At 42.6% G+C, this 14,999-nt stretch overlaps 1 protein-coding gene across 2 annotated transcripts in view; it reads left to right on the forward strand.

Annotated features, from left to right (window-relative positions):
- The window catches only part of C5 (complement C5), a 124,725-nt gene extending 112,875 nt beyond the window's left edge, over positions 1-11,850 (forward strand). The window contains exons 40-42 of one of the 2 annotated variants that reach the window (XM_012458229.2): positions 177-315; positions 883-1,563; positions 10,587-11,850. In XM_012458229.2, the coding sequence (XP_012313652.2) occupies positions 177-315; positions 883-1,012 (269 nt within the window). In that variant the 3' untranslated portion in view covers positions 1,013-1,563; positions 10,587-11,850. Of the gene's footprint in view, positions 1-176; positions 316-882; positions 1,564-10,586 lie in introns of those variants that run through there. The other variant, XM_064378441.1, reaches the window with a different exon arrangement.
- Positions 11,851-14,999: the final 3,149 nt, after the last annotated feature.

Below are 14,999 nucleotides of genomic sequence, written 5' to 3' on the forward strand. Positions count from 1 at the left end.
CTTAGAGTTTAACCCAGTCTGGCTCCAGAGACTGAAGCCTTAACCACATGGATATCACTGCTTTCCACTAGCCATAAACCTCTAAGTAGCCACAAGGAACCAGCAAACTTGAGCATTTGTAATTGTGACATTAAAACCTGAATGTTATAACCTTACTTGACTTGTGTGTCTCTCAGGGGAAGCTGTTGCTGAGAAAGACTCTGAAATCACCTTCATTAAAAAGGTAACCTGCTCTAACGCTGAGCTGCTAAAAGGAAGGCAGTACTTAATTATGGGTAAAGAAGCCCTCCAGATAAAATACAATTTCAGTTTCAGGTAAGTCACCAATATTTTGGAGTCACTGATCTGTCCTCCAAAACTGAGTATAATTTATTCTTAAATAGGCTACATGTTTCTATAGCCCTGCTCTTAACCAACAAGCCATTTTGAACATAAATGAAATAATATGAGTGTCAAACAGAGAATGATTTAAAACCATCATGGCAACTGAGGACTTAACTGCCTGATCAACCACCTGAGTGTCTGGACCTGATGATGAATCTAAAAGTGCTCACCAGACCTCCCCTAACCACCACACCAATTCTTTTGATGGGTTCTCAGATTGTTGTTTGTAAAGAGGAAAATATGTAAATATGCATTGTATTATCTGCTTTTAGCAACTAGACATTGAAATAGATGTCATTTCTGCCTTTAACATGGGAGTATAGGCAGCTTCACGATGCATCAAGTGTTTGTGAACCTTTCCCAGGAAAGGCTGGTACAGAAGAGTTTGGCTGACAACCTGACCCCTGGGGACCTGATCACAGTTGGGCTCTTATAGAAGAAATCAAATTCAACTTTTCTGTATTGTGGCCACCTCACAAACACTTTGTTTCTTGGTAGGTACATCTACCCCTTAGATTCCTTGACCTGGATTGAATACTGGCCTAGAGACACAACATGTTCATCGTGTCAAGCATTTTTAGCTAATTTAGATGAGTTTGCTGAAGATATCTTTTTAAATGGATGCTAACATTCCTGAAGTTCGACTGCATACAGTTTTTACTTATGGACTCCTGTTGTTGAAGTTCGTTTTTCTTTTTTTTTTCTTTTTTTTTTAAACATTCACAGCTGGTCTTACTTGTAAAGCTCACTTTACTTAGAATTAGTGGCACTTCCCTTTATTAGAGAAGGATTTTAAACACTGTAACTTTCTGAAACAACATGGTCTTGGAGGACATGAAGACAGATACTCCTCCAAGGTTATTGGACACCGGAAGCAATAAATTGGAACACCTCCTCAAATCTACCACTCAGGAATGTTTGCTGGGGCTGAAAGAATAGTCCATTGAAATGGAGTATTACAAAAACATGGCCTTTGCTTGAAAGAAAATACCAAGGAACAGGAAATTCATCATTAAAGCCTGACTTTGCTTTCAAACTGTGCTAAAAAACCTGTTATTTTATGCTAGATCAGCTTCAGCCGCACAAAGACAGGCAAATTGAGAAAGGCGGAGAAAGTAGGCAGTAGAGAACCTTAACCCTGAGCGGGCTTAGCCTCAGAGCCCTCAGCACACCGAGAAGGTAGGCGAGTTTGTCTCTGCCCCCTCCCCGTCCATTGCCCTCTCCATACCCCTGAAGGGAGATCCTCTACTCTCTTTCCTTCCCTCTTGGCATGTGTTCATTTCCCCTAGGAACTCACTCTCACCAATAATTGCTTTATTAGAAGGCAGACCCCAGTGCAGCAACCTGATGAAAAGAAACTGAGTGGGGGATCAGGAGACCTTTCCCCAGCCCTAACCAGGTCTCTCTCTGAACCTCAGTTTGAGCTTTATAAAAGAGGATTCATAATAAGGAGTTAATTTTTAAGTGACATTTTGCAGCACTTTAGAGCGTATTAAAAAGTTCTTAGATATATTACCATTTAATGCCTCAAGATTCTCACAGGTTCAGAAATTTTTACTATTATCATTATCATCCCTATCTTACAGATAAGAAAATTGAGGTTCAGGCCTGGCTCAAGCCTATAGTCCCAGCACTTTGGGAGGCCGAGACAGGTGGATCCTTTGAGGTCAGGAGTTTGAGACCAACCTGGCCAACATAGTGAAATCCCTTCTTTACTAAAAATACAAAAATTAGCCAGGAGTGGTGGCATACACCTGTAATCCCAGCTACTTAGGAGGCTGAGGCAGGAGAATCACTGGAACCCGGGAGGTGGAGTTTGCAGTGAACTGAGATCGCACCACTGCACTCCAGCCTGGGTGATAGAAAAAAGAAAAAAAGAAAATTGAGGTTCAGAAAAAAAGCATATTCTCAGCCTAGTAAAGAAAAGAATTGGAAATCAAACCCCAAGGCTCTATCTCAGTCTAAATACATCTCTCTTCCACATCACTACATATTGCTTGTCAGGTTGAATTTTCTAACACTAAGGCAGGATATGGTACAAGTTTCTTAGACACAGGTTAACCAGTCCCACTGAAGTATCACATCTCCTTTTGAAGAGTCTGCTTTTTCACTAGTTAGGTGAAACTATCCAAGGCCTTGTAATGTGCCTTTATAAATAAGACTAAGATTTTCCACTTCCAGGGACTAAGGGCTTATTTTTCTCTAATGTCAAAGCTTACATTGTAGGCACTCCCTTGGCAAAAACAACCAGTGTGTCATGTTCAAGATGTCCACACTCCCTGTCAGCGAGGGGTGAGGAGATCTTCCCCAGAGCAGGCCTCTGGGTGTCTCCTGTCACCTTCTTACTGAATGCAGGGAGGAGGGAACAACTGGTGCTGCTTCAGAGGCACAAGAGTCTGACTGCCTTTTCCCTGAGCACTTTGGCAAATAGGGCAGGCCACAGTGGCCTAATTAACCCACAATGCAGCTGTCAAATATCAAAGCAGCTTTTGTGAATTAGCCTGGTGCCATTTAAAATATCCACCAGCTCCTCTTCGGCTAACTCCTATGCATTTGAACATACTATCTCAGTGAGGTTTTTGTGACCTCCAAACCAGGCTGGGCCCACTACCCAACCCTGCACTTCTCCTCCAAGGCACTTGTGCTCTTGCAATGATTTTTAATCAGATGGAGTTATTTGTATAGTGTGACCACACTGAAAGCTCCTTATAGGTGAGGCCTGAGTCTGTTCTATTCACCAGTATCTCCTGTAGTTGCCACAATATCAGGCACATCATAGGGATTTAATAAGTGGTTGTGGATTCCCCCACAGTGTAGAGATTCAGGAGACCCAAGTTCTAGTCTTGGCTTTGGCCCTAATTGGCAGCAATTTGGGACAAGCCTCTTAATCTCTTTGATAGCCTATAAAATAAGGAAATTGGACACTCTAATGTCTCTTATCTACAGCTAAGAAGATGTTTTATAATCTTATGATGTGAAACAGAAAAAAACAAATGGCATATAAGCATCCAAATATTGGGCTTATGTATTATTATTATTATTTTTATACAATGGCATAATCTCAGCTTACTACAACCTCTGCCTCCTGGATTCAAGTGATTCTTCTGCCTCAGCCTTCTAAGTAGCTGGGATTACAGGCATATGCCACCATGCCCAGCTAATTTTTTGTATCTAGTAGAGATGGGGTTTTGCCATGTTGGTCAGGCTGGTCTCAAACTCCTGGCCTCAGGTGATCCACCTCCCTCAGCTTCCCAAAGTCCTGGGATTACAAGTGTGAGCCACCGCACCTGGCCTGGGCTTACATATTCTGTCTGTAAGTATGGAGAGAGCTCAGAGAAGGAAGCTGGAGGAGCTACCAAGGCTTCCTGGAGAAGGACAATGGGATTTGGGTAGGTGGCAGGTACAGGAGGGGGCCTTTCTGGTTAAGGGGGAATGCTTAAGGCAGGTTTCCCCAGGGGTAAGCAAGATGTTCTCAGGTGATGCGATGCATGTTGTTCACTTTAGTAGCTATATGTTTATTTTAACATGTATTTTTAAAAAGTAGCTAGCACATCAAAGCTGTGATATAACATTTTCTTTCAAAATAAATTTATTTCCCAAGAAGTAAGTCTACTTAAGAAAAAGTATTAAGTAAATAAAAGTAAGATTATTCTCCAGGCAAAAATCATGCAGTTGGCATACAAATGATTGAAGTTTAAGATACTCTGTCTTAAGAAAATACATGGAGGTGACTATGAGCCAAGGTTGAGACAAGCACCCTCACTCCATATTTCTCAGTGACAGATTCTGGACCAAAGTCATATTTAGTCTTTCTTTCCGTACCTATAATGCTAATGTATTCGGCAATCCAACAAACACGTATTGATTGGTAACTGTAGGCTATGCCCAATTCTAGGTGCTTGGTACCAAGATCCCTGCCCTTGTGGAACCTAGATTCCAATTGGGAGAGATATGCAATAAAAAATAAAGACAGTAATTAAGGAATTAATCTTGGATCTCAGAAAGTGATAAGAGCAATGGGAAAAAGAAAAAGTAAAGCAGACTAAGGGAGACTGGTAATGGTCATGGGAGGGGTTGTGATTCTAAATAGGGTGGTCAGGTCAGGTGGACTTCAATGAGAAGGTGAAATTTGAGCCAAGACTTGAAGGACGTGAAGGAGTGAGCTACGCAACTAGCCAGGGGGAGAGTGTTCCCAGCACTCTTGGTATCTGGTGTCCAGCCTAAGGCAGGAGCATGCTGGTGTGTCACAAGAAAAGCAAGAAAGCAGGGGTGGCAGGTGCAGATTATGAAGTCAATGGAAGGGGTTTGGCTTTACTTGGAAGAGAACAGGAGTCATTGCAAGGCTGTGAACAAAAGAGTGACATGGTCTATCTTGCCTTTTTAAAGGACTACTCTAACTACTGTGTTGAAAATAAGGCAAGAGTAAAGAGAACTGATAGGAGGCTACTGTAATAAACCCAGTGAGGGATGATGGTACCTCAGACCAGAGTGGTAGCAGTGGAGGTATTGAAAAGTGGTTGGATTCTGGATATATTTCAGAAGTAAATGATACAGTTTGGGTATTTGTCCCCCAAAATCTCATGTTGAAATGTGATCCGCAGTGTTGGAAGTGAGGCGGGGTGAAGATGTTTGGACCACGGAGGTGGATCCCTCGTGAATGGCTTGGTGCTCTCCCCATGGTAATGAGTTAATTCTCACTCTGTTAGTTACTGCAAGATCTGATTGTTAGAAAGAGCCTGGCACCTCCTTCTTGCTGGTTGCTTCCTCTCTCACCATGTGCCACCTAGGCTCTTTTCTCCCTTCCACCATAATTGTAAGCTTCCTGAGGCCGCACCAGAAGCAGATACTGGGACCATGCTTCTTGTACAGCCTGCAGAAACATGTGCCAAATAAATCTCTTTTCTTTCTTTCTTTTTTTTTTTATTGAGAATAAGTCTCACTCTGTCGCCCAGGCTGGAGTGCAGTGGTGCAGTCTCAGCTCACTGCAACCTCCGCCTCCCAGATTCAAGCAATTCTGCCTCAGCCTCCCAAGTAGCTGGGATTACAGGTGTGCGCCACCATATCTGGCTAATTCTTTTTTGTATTTTTAGTAGAGACGGGGTTTCACTGTGTTAGCCAGGATGGTCTCGATCTCCTGATCTCATGATCCGCCTGCCTCAGCCTCCCAAAGTGCTGGAATTACAGGCATGAGACACTGCGCCTGGCCATCTTTTCTTTATAAATTTTGCAGCCTCAGGTATTCCTTTATAGCAAAACAAAAGTGACTAATATAGTAGGTTTAATTGAAGGGGCTAATAGAGTAATTTTAACTGAATTTCCTGATAGAGTGGAAATAAGTGTGAGAGAAAGAGAGGAGTCAAAGATGATGCCTGAACAACTGGAAAGATGGAGTTGCCTAAGATTAGGAAGGCTGCAGATGGAGCAGGTTGTGGGGAGTTAGGAAATCTGTTTAGTTTTGGATGTGTTGAGTTTTAGAAGAAATCTATTAAACATCCAAGTGAAGGAGTTTGGAAAGCAATGGATTATACTGTTCTGGAGTTCAGGAGAGAGGTCTGGGCTGAAAAATATAAATCTGAGAGTCATCAGCATGCTAAAACCATTAGACTAGCTAAGATCACTAAGGATGTGAATATAGACAGAGTAGGGGAAAAAAGAAGGCCGAGGATAGACTTTTTGAGCATTCCAACATGAAGTTGTTGGAGAAAAGAGATAGAGATCCATTGAATTGGAAGAAAAAACAAGAGATGAAGTCCCCTACAAGCCAAGCAAAAGAAAGAGGTACTGGGAGGAAGAGTGTTGAACTGTATCAAATGCTAAGAGAGAAGTAAGATAAAGACTTGGCTATTGGGTTTAGCATTGGCGACTTTGACAGGACAGGTTAGGTGGAGCAGTGGGAATAATAGCCTGCATAAAGTGAGTTTAAAAGTAAATGGAAAGAGAGGATTTGGAGACAGAGAGTATGGACAACTTATTCAAGGAGCAAAGAAATGGATTCGCGGAAGTAGAGTGAAGGAAAGTTTAAGATGGAACAATACACATTTGTGTTCTAAAGGGAATGACTCAGTAAAGAGTAAATAATTGACAATGCAGGAGAGAGAAAGGAGACTATCTAGAGTAATGTCCTGGAGAGGTAAGAGTGAATGGGATCTGGAGCACAAGTGGAGGACTTGGCTTTAAATAAGAACATGACTAGCTCACCTGTGCCAGAGGTCAGCAAACTTCTGTAAAGAGCCATGCATTAAAATATCTGTAAATATTTTAGGCTTTGTGGGCCATGCAGTCTCTGTTGCAACTGCTCAGTTCTCTTATTGTAGCACAAATGCAGCCATAGATAATGCAGAAAAGAATGGGTGTGGACTAGGCAGGCTGGATTTAGCCCTTGGGCAGCAGCATACTGATCCCTGATCCATGACTCGTGATTGTAGGCAGAGACGCTGAGTACATGCAGCAGATGCTGGCAAGGGTAGATGTGGTGAGAGTCTGTGGAAGTCCCTTTCTCAGAGAATTAGGATGCAAGATCATCACTTGAGATGGAGGATAGGGAGGAGCGATTGGAGGCATGATGGGAGGAAAGAAGCGTGAGATCATTATTTAAAAGAGAGGGAGGCTGAACCAACTAAAGACTTGTAATATATTTGCCTCTTCATATTAAGGGTCCACTTGAAGTTTCCAGTCATGAATTTAAAGTGGGACTGATCAGCATGAGTTGTAGGATTTTTTCCAGTCATATTCAGATCCTTTTCAGAATCTAATGAAAGCTATAGACATCAATTCCCTCCAATCAAGATTAACTACGAATGCCTAAAACTGAACAAGGTCAGTTTGCTGAGTCTTTGCAACAAGGGAGAACACACACCATGGGGGCTATAAGGCTTCTTGGTGAGAGGGTGTTAGAAAAGCCTTATTATAGGATGTGTGCTTGTGATAGAGTATTTGGAAGAAGGCTCAAAGAAGTGGAACTTTACTCTGGATTGGATACTTTCAGGAAGCAGGGGCAATCTTATGACCCAGTGTCTTATTTCTTTTCTAGGTGGGAGGAAAAGCAGCACTTACTCACTTTAGCCAGGAAAGAAGGGTGTGTGGTCATTTTTGTGGTTTGGACAATGTTATCGTTTTTATATCCTGCTCAAATATGATTATAGATCATTTTTAGTATTGATCCATTTTGTCTGATGTTGATGTTCTATGACATGAGACACAGAGAACACCATAGCCTGGCTTTGAGTACCAAACCAGTTCCCAGGGACACCAAGGCCTCACTCCAACTGTCCAGGGCCATACTTCTCTTTCACAGACCCCTTTCCCAGAAACAGGCACATACACATGCCATGCTCACAGCTACATACCTGACAGAGGCCCCCCTCCCAAAAATCCATGCATGGACTTCATGATTGAGAATCTCTGTCTCAATAGCCAGGAATTTAGCAGCCAACTTGGGAGGTTCTCAGAGACACAGAGCAAATCTGGATCATGTTTCCACAGGTTTTCCCTACACCCGAAAAGAGATTGATTCTGTATGTTTAATGTGATGAAAGAAACATACCAGCAGGGACATGATCTTTAACCTTGATTGGGAGATTAAAATACTCCTTTATGCCTCTGAATCAGGAAGAAAGGCAGGGAGGGAGAAAAACAGAAAGAAAAGAAAGAAGGAGAGAAGTTAAAAGGAGAGACAGGAAAAAGGGGAGAGAAGGGGGATTTTAGGACAAGATGAGAACAACTTTTCTAGAACTTTCTGGATTCTTCTCAACTGGCAGAGTCACCACCCTGACAGACACATTGGCATAAATTGATGTATTCCTTGGAACGCAATGCCCACTCCTTCTCTGTTTCCATTACTATAGTCAGATATGTGTATGTTACATGCATAGTCATGAATTATACAAATCTAAAATGCCCACACCAGAAAGGACCTAGAGCTCATCTTGTCCAATTCCTTCATTGTGAACACGGAGGTCCAGAGGAGCAGCTTGCCTGGGATTACGGTGCTGATAAATGGAAGGGCCGGGACACAAGCCCGTGTGAGGCCTCTGAGCCCCGAGTTCTTCCCACCACTGAGATGAGCAGGAGTTACAGAGACATTGGTTTTGGCTCCCTATGAAGAATCATTTTCTTATAGGCAGAGCTGTTCAAAAGTAGAGTCAGCCACAAGCTCCCCATTGCTGGGGCCATCTGAGCAGAGTCTAGCTGCCACCTTCCACGGATGTTTCTGGGTGATTCAAGGTAGGAGGTTCAATGTCCCTTCTACTCTGAGAGGCTTTTAATAGTCAAGACTTCTTTAATAAAATGGTAAAGTTTTCATATCTGAAAAATGGAAGTACTAATAATACCCAAGTCAGAGGGTTTCTGCAAGGCTCAAATGAGATAATACAGATAATGCACATAAAATGATTAGCACAGTGCCTGGCACAATAGAAGTTCACTTGTGGTTGGGTAATAATACATCCCTGGCACACTATAGGTGATAAATTCAATAATTTTTTTCCCTATGAACATCCTACTCAGAATCACAAAATATTGACTTTAAAGATCCCCTAGAGATCATCTCATCAATGCCTGCCCATATCACAGATGAGGAAGCAGGCCCAGGGAGGAGCCAGGACTCACCAAAAGGGTTCTACAACAGAGCTGGGGCTAGAATCCACAGCATCAGGCTCCTCTGCCTTCCTGTACACAGCCTGGTGTCTCCTCCAGGCCTAATAGGAACATTGCCTGCAGGGGCAAGCAGAGGCCCGAGCCTGGCGGTGGGGTCCAGGGCTAAGATGTCTAACAGAGGAGATGGGAGAAATCAGAGGGTTTTGTTGTTGTTATTGTTGTTAGGCTGGAGGGGTGCGTATGTGGGGGGGGTGGGTGGGTGTTGGGAGTGTGGTCGATGGGAGGGGGGTTGAAACTGAATGAGATAAGAGAAATTGGAGTTGAGGAAAGGATTGTTTGGCTTAATAATATCTTTTCTAAATAGAGAACCTTTAGGAAATTAGAGCCAGGACTAGACTCTAATTCTCTGAGGGCAAAGGATGAGGAAGAGAAAGGAGATATGCTTAGAGTTGGAGAAGGCAGAAAGGTTTCCTGAGTCTGTTGGGGCCTTGGGGCAAGACTGGTCATCATTATCCTCTTTTTGCCTCGTCCTTTCACCTCTGAAGGCAAAAAGCCAAATTGTGGTCTGTTCATTAATTAAATGCTGGGTGTCTAAATTAAAATGGCTCATTGGTTTGCTATGTTGTGTGTGTGTGAGTGAGAGACAGAGAAAGGAGGAGTTACTGTGGGGAGGTGATATGGTGAAGAAGTTAGAAACTGAACCATGAAACAGAGGAGCTGTCCTGACTTGTGACCTTGGGAGAGTTCCCGAACCTCATCGAGTCTCAATTTGCCGATGTAGAAAGTGGAAGTAACATTATCAGCCCTACAGGGTTATAAGGATTAGGAAAAAAACCTGAATGTCAATTCAGGTGCCCACAACCTGTGGCAGCCAGCTGGAGTGTGATTTCCAACTGTCTTAACTCTCTGGGCCTCGGTTCTACCTTTTAAAAATAAGAAAGAATTTCCCCCAACCCAATTTACAGATTTTTTTGCAAGGATGAAATAAGATCAAACAAGTGAGAGAACTTTTAAAATGTAGAATCTTGCACAAATATAAACATAGCATTAAAAACCAAAAGCATCTTTGTGCTAAGATACCATAGGCAGAGACTGCCTGGTGTGGTTTTTTTAAAATTGGGAAAAGGCCACTATCTTAAAAAAGAATCTCTGGCTGGGCATGGTGGCTCATGCCTATAATCTCAGCACTTTGGGAGGCCGAGGCAGGTGGATCATGAGGTCAGGAGTTCAAGACCAGCTTGGCCAACATGGTGAAACCCCATCTCTACAATACAAAAATACAAAAATTAAATTTTTAGAGATGAAACCCCGACTCTAAAAACACAAAAAAATTAGCTGGGCGTGGTGGCAGACACCTGTAGTCCCAGCTACTTGGGAGGCTGAAGCAGGAGAATTGTGTGAACCCAGAAGGTGGAGGTTGCAGTGAGCCAAGATTGCACCACTGTACTCCAGCCTGGGCGAGAGAGCGAGACTCCATCTCAGAATTGAAAAAAAGAGCTTGTGAAAGTGCAGGTTCTTATTCTATAGGTCTGGGATGGGCCATCCTCTTTACTTTTGTACGATTATAATTTTTCTTTTTTTTCCTTCTAATTACCATCATTTTATAGTTACAGGTTGAGCATCCCAAATCTGAAAATCCAAAATCTGAAGTTCTTCAAACTTTGAAACTTTTTGAGTACCAACATGACACCACAAATGGAAAATTCCACACATAAGTACTTAACACAAACTTTTATGTATAACATTGTTTAAAATATTGTATAAAATTACTTTCAGTGGATGCATATAAGGTATATATAAAACATAAATGCATTTTGTATTTAGACATGGCTCCCATCCCCAGGATATCTTATTATGTATATGCAAATATTCCAAAATCTGAAAAAAATCTGAAATCTGAAACACTTCTGGTCCCAAGCATTTTGGTTAAAGTTTACTCAACTGGTATCTTATTCTGCTTTATTTATTCTCAGATTCTATTTATTTGTTCTTAGGGATTTTTTTTAACTTCACGTTTTTTGTAATGTTCCTAGCAAATGTTGTTCATGTTATTTAATTTTTTTAAAATTATGCCATTGCTCTAGCAACCGAGCAGGAAACAAAGGAATACAGGGCCAGTGTGGTGCTGAATGGGCCTGGCAGTGGCAGAACTACATGAAGAGGCCTCTGTGTTCCTGGAGGTTTACGGACAGAGGTGTTGCATAACATACTGTTCCAGACCCCGTATCCTAATCAGAGTAGCTGCAACCCAGAAACAGCCTCTGCAAAGGAGGCTTTAGTACCAGATCCAAGCCTCACTTTCTGTCCTCACTCCCACTTTCGCATTAGCCCCCGACTCAGACCTTAGGATTTCAACCCGAAGAGCAGGTGCACCTGTCAGCTTTTCTGCTCACTCTGGCTCCTGTGGCCAGACCCAAGTTCATACAACAGATCTTTCCTGCCCTGCATGGGCTTTTGAGACGCTGTGGAGGGTGGGCCTGCTTGGTTGATTACTGCTGCTGCTGCTTCTAGTTCCCTTGACCCACCAGGAACAGCAGCTCTGATTTGGCCTGTGCCTGCCCTCCCCCAACCTCCATCTTTCCTTTTTCCCCTCCCTTCCTCCTTGCCTTCCTCCCTCCCCCACATACCAGAAATCACTATCTTGGCACTTGGGATTGAAAGGTTGCCCAAAAAATGAAAACCGATCTTACCTCTCTGCAAAGCAATTCGACAATGCATTTCAAGAGCCAAAATATGTTTATATTTCTTGATCCAGTAATCCTTCTCCTGTTGAATGATTTATATAAATTCCCAAAAGGAAAAAAAATAGTTTGTACACAAAGATCTTCTGTGGCAGATTAATTATTCATTTAATAAATATTTATTGAGTGCCTCCTGCATGCCAGGCACAGTTCTAGATGGTGTAATCAAGATAAAGTCTCTGCTCTCCTGGAGGTAAAGTCTCTGCTCTCCTGGAGGTTATGTTATAATTGAGGAAAAAGACAATAAATACCTACATAAAGAGAGGAAATAATATATTTACTAAATCCTCTGCAGAGGATTTTTTTTTTTTTTTTTTTTTTTTTTTGAGATAGAGTCTCACTCTGTTGCCCAGGCTGGAGTGCATTGGTGTGATCTCGACTCACTGCAACCTCCACCTCCCAGGTTCAAGCAATTCTCCTGCCTCAGCCACCTGAGTAGCTGGGACTACAGGTGCGCACCACCATGCCTGGCTAATTTTTGTATTTTTAGTCGAGATGGGGTTTCACCGTGTTGCCCAGGTTGGTCTCAAACTCTCAACCTCAAGTGATCTGCCTGCCTCGGCCTCCCAAAATGCTGAGATTATGGGCGTGAGCCACCGTGCCTGGCTTCTGCAGAGAATTTTTAAAAAGCTATGTGATGGAAAATGACTCAGGGACTGCTCTAGATTGGATGGTTAGGGAAGGTCTATCAAATGTCACTAAATAAGGTGACATTTAAGCTGAGATATTTTTCAACAAGAAAGAACAACCACGTGAAGGTCCAGGCTGGTGCATGTAAAGACCCAGGGGTCCAGAGAACAGTGAGAAGGCTGACGTGGCTGGATCGAAGAAAGCAAGTGATGGACAGTGAGATCACAGAAGTGAGAGAGGCCAGATCACTGGGATTTTGTAAGAACTGGTAAGATGTTTGGATTCTATGCAGTTGAGAGTATTAAGCCAAAGGCCGTGAGACCAGGTTGTAGATTAGAACATTCAGGGAAGACCAGTGAAGAACTGGTGCCGTTGTCATGTGAGAGGTAACAGCAGCTTAAACTAGAAAGGAAGAAATGGAGATAAAGAGAAATGGATGAATTCGGGATAGTTTTGGAAGTGGTGCTGAGAGGATTTGCTGAAGGAATCAGGGTGGGGTGATGAATGCAGAGGACTCAAGGATTACTCATGGATTCCTGGCTTGCACTGCTGCAGACACCATTTACACAGCAGGGGAAGACAGGAGAAGGTGCACATTTAGGAAAACAAGGAAAGAAGATGTTACGGGTTGAACACCATGCCACTCAAAAAGATATGTTGAAATTCAAATCTACAGTACCTCAGAGTAGGACCTGATTTGGAAATAAGGTTGTTGCATGTGTAATTAGCTAAGGTAAAATGAAGTCACACTGGAATAGGGTGACTCTTAATCTAATGTGACTGATGTCCTTATGAGAAGAGTGAAATGTAGACCCAGAGATACGCAGAGAAAACCCCATGTGAAGATATAGATGCTGCGAGAGGATGGTCACATACAGACAGAGGCAGAAATTGGAGTGATGCAGGTGCAAACCGAGGAAGGCAAAGAACCGCTGCTGTCACTGAAGCTAGGAGAGAGGCATGGGTCCGCCCTCGGAGCTGGCCAGAAGGAACCAACCCTGCCGACACTTTGCTTTCAGACTTCTAACCTCAAGCCCCGTACAAGAATACATCTCTATTGTTTCAAGTCACCCAGCTTGTGGCACTTTGTTACCACAGCTCTCATACTAATTCAGAAGAGAAGAAGGATTTCTGTCAGGGCTTCGCTAATGTTTGAGAAGCCTTTCAGACATCCTTGTGGAGATACCAAGTAGGACTTAGCCTAGAATTACTATGAATCTAGAATTAGATATAAAGTAATACATTGTAATTTATTGAAGTACTTTGTGTGATATAAAAAGCCTGACATATAAACTAATAGTTCAAAAGGGGGAAATTGTAATTACTACTCATAATTACATGTAAATGATGGAATGCATATTCCATGAACTATTATGCAGCCTCTAAAAAGAATCATTTTAAAGACTAGGCAGGAACCTGGAAAATGCTTATGATCATCACAAAGGCAGTGATTGCCACTATGTAATAACTGCCTATGGATGAGAAGCAGATCTCCAACTTTATGGGTTCAAATCACAGCTTCAACTCTTCTGAATGCCCTGAGATACATTGTATGTCAGTATCCTGCGCATTATGTGTGCTCCCTATATTTGCATCACCAGGGTAAGTGAACACAGGCTGAACTGCAAAGTGCCAAGATGATAAGAGTAAAGAAGCAATCAGAGTAGACCTAGAATTAAGCAAGGAAAAATTCCTGGAAGTGCATGGCCTGGGGCAGGAAGCTTATCATGGGCCAGACATAGTGCCAGCTTCAAGAAGTACACTCAGGACAAGCTCCTGTAAGTCCTCTGGAAACACACCTGTGCTGGAGCTCCAGCCACCCACAGCCTTCTCATTGATTGCTTATCATGGCCCTCCATCCCACTGTGAGCTCCTGGCGGACAGGGGCTGTAACTTGTTCCTCTCTGTATCCTAAGCACAAGACCTGGCACTTGGTAGGTATAAAGTCCATGGCAATTAGTAGAACATCAAAACCATAATTTTATTGTCACACAAGAATTTGCAAAAAAGGCTTATTGATATTAAGTCCTTCAACCTGTGGACATGAGAATCCCAAGGAGTTAAGGGTTTAAAGCCTAAAGCACAGCTGATCTTTCAGGTAATTGTTAAGTGCCTTTATCTGAGGTGAGCCCAGGGTTTCAGTTGCTTTGGAAGATGTGATAGAGGCAAACAACACCAATTAGAAAAATATAATGGAAGAAGAAATCTCATTGTACAAAAGCAAATATAATTGCTAAATTAAGTAAATAAGACTCACTGTGCATACTTAGAAGTCAGCTTTATTTTGTCTTCCAGTGCTCTATAAAGATTTATTCAAAGGGAAGGGAGAGATCCTTTTTGTGCCCTTTAAGGAAAACTCAAGCATCTTATGAGTGTTGTGATCACTCTTAGGAACTAAACAGTCCTATGATCAGCCAGGCGTGGTGGCTCACACCTGTAATCCCAGCACTTTGGAGGCTAAGGCGGGCAGATCACAAGGTCAGGAGTTTGAGACCAGCCTGCCCAACATGGTGAAACCCCGTCTCAAGTAAAAATACAAAAAAAAAAAAAAAAAAAAAAAAAAAAAGCCAGGTGTGGTGGTGTGCGCCTGTAATCCCAGCTACTCAGGAGGCTGAGGCAGGAGAATCTCATGAACCCGGGGGGTAGAGG

The sequence above is a fragment of the Aotus nancymaae genome, unplaced genomic scaffold (assembly GCF_030222135.1).
Source record: "Aotus nancymaae isolate 86718 unplaced genomic scaffold, 86718_ANA_hifiasm-v0.15.2.pri h1tg000003l, whole genome shotgun sequence".
NCBI lineage: Eukaryota > Metazoa > Chordata > Mammalia > Primates > Aotidae > Aotus > Aotus nancymaae.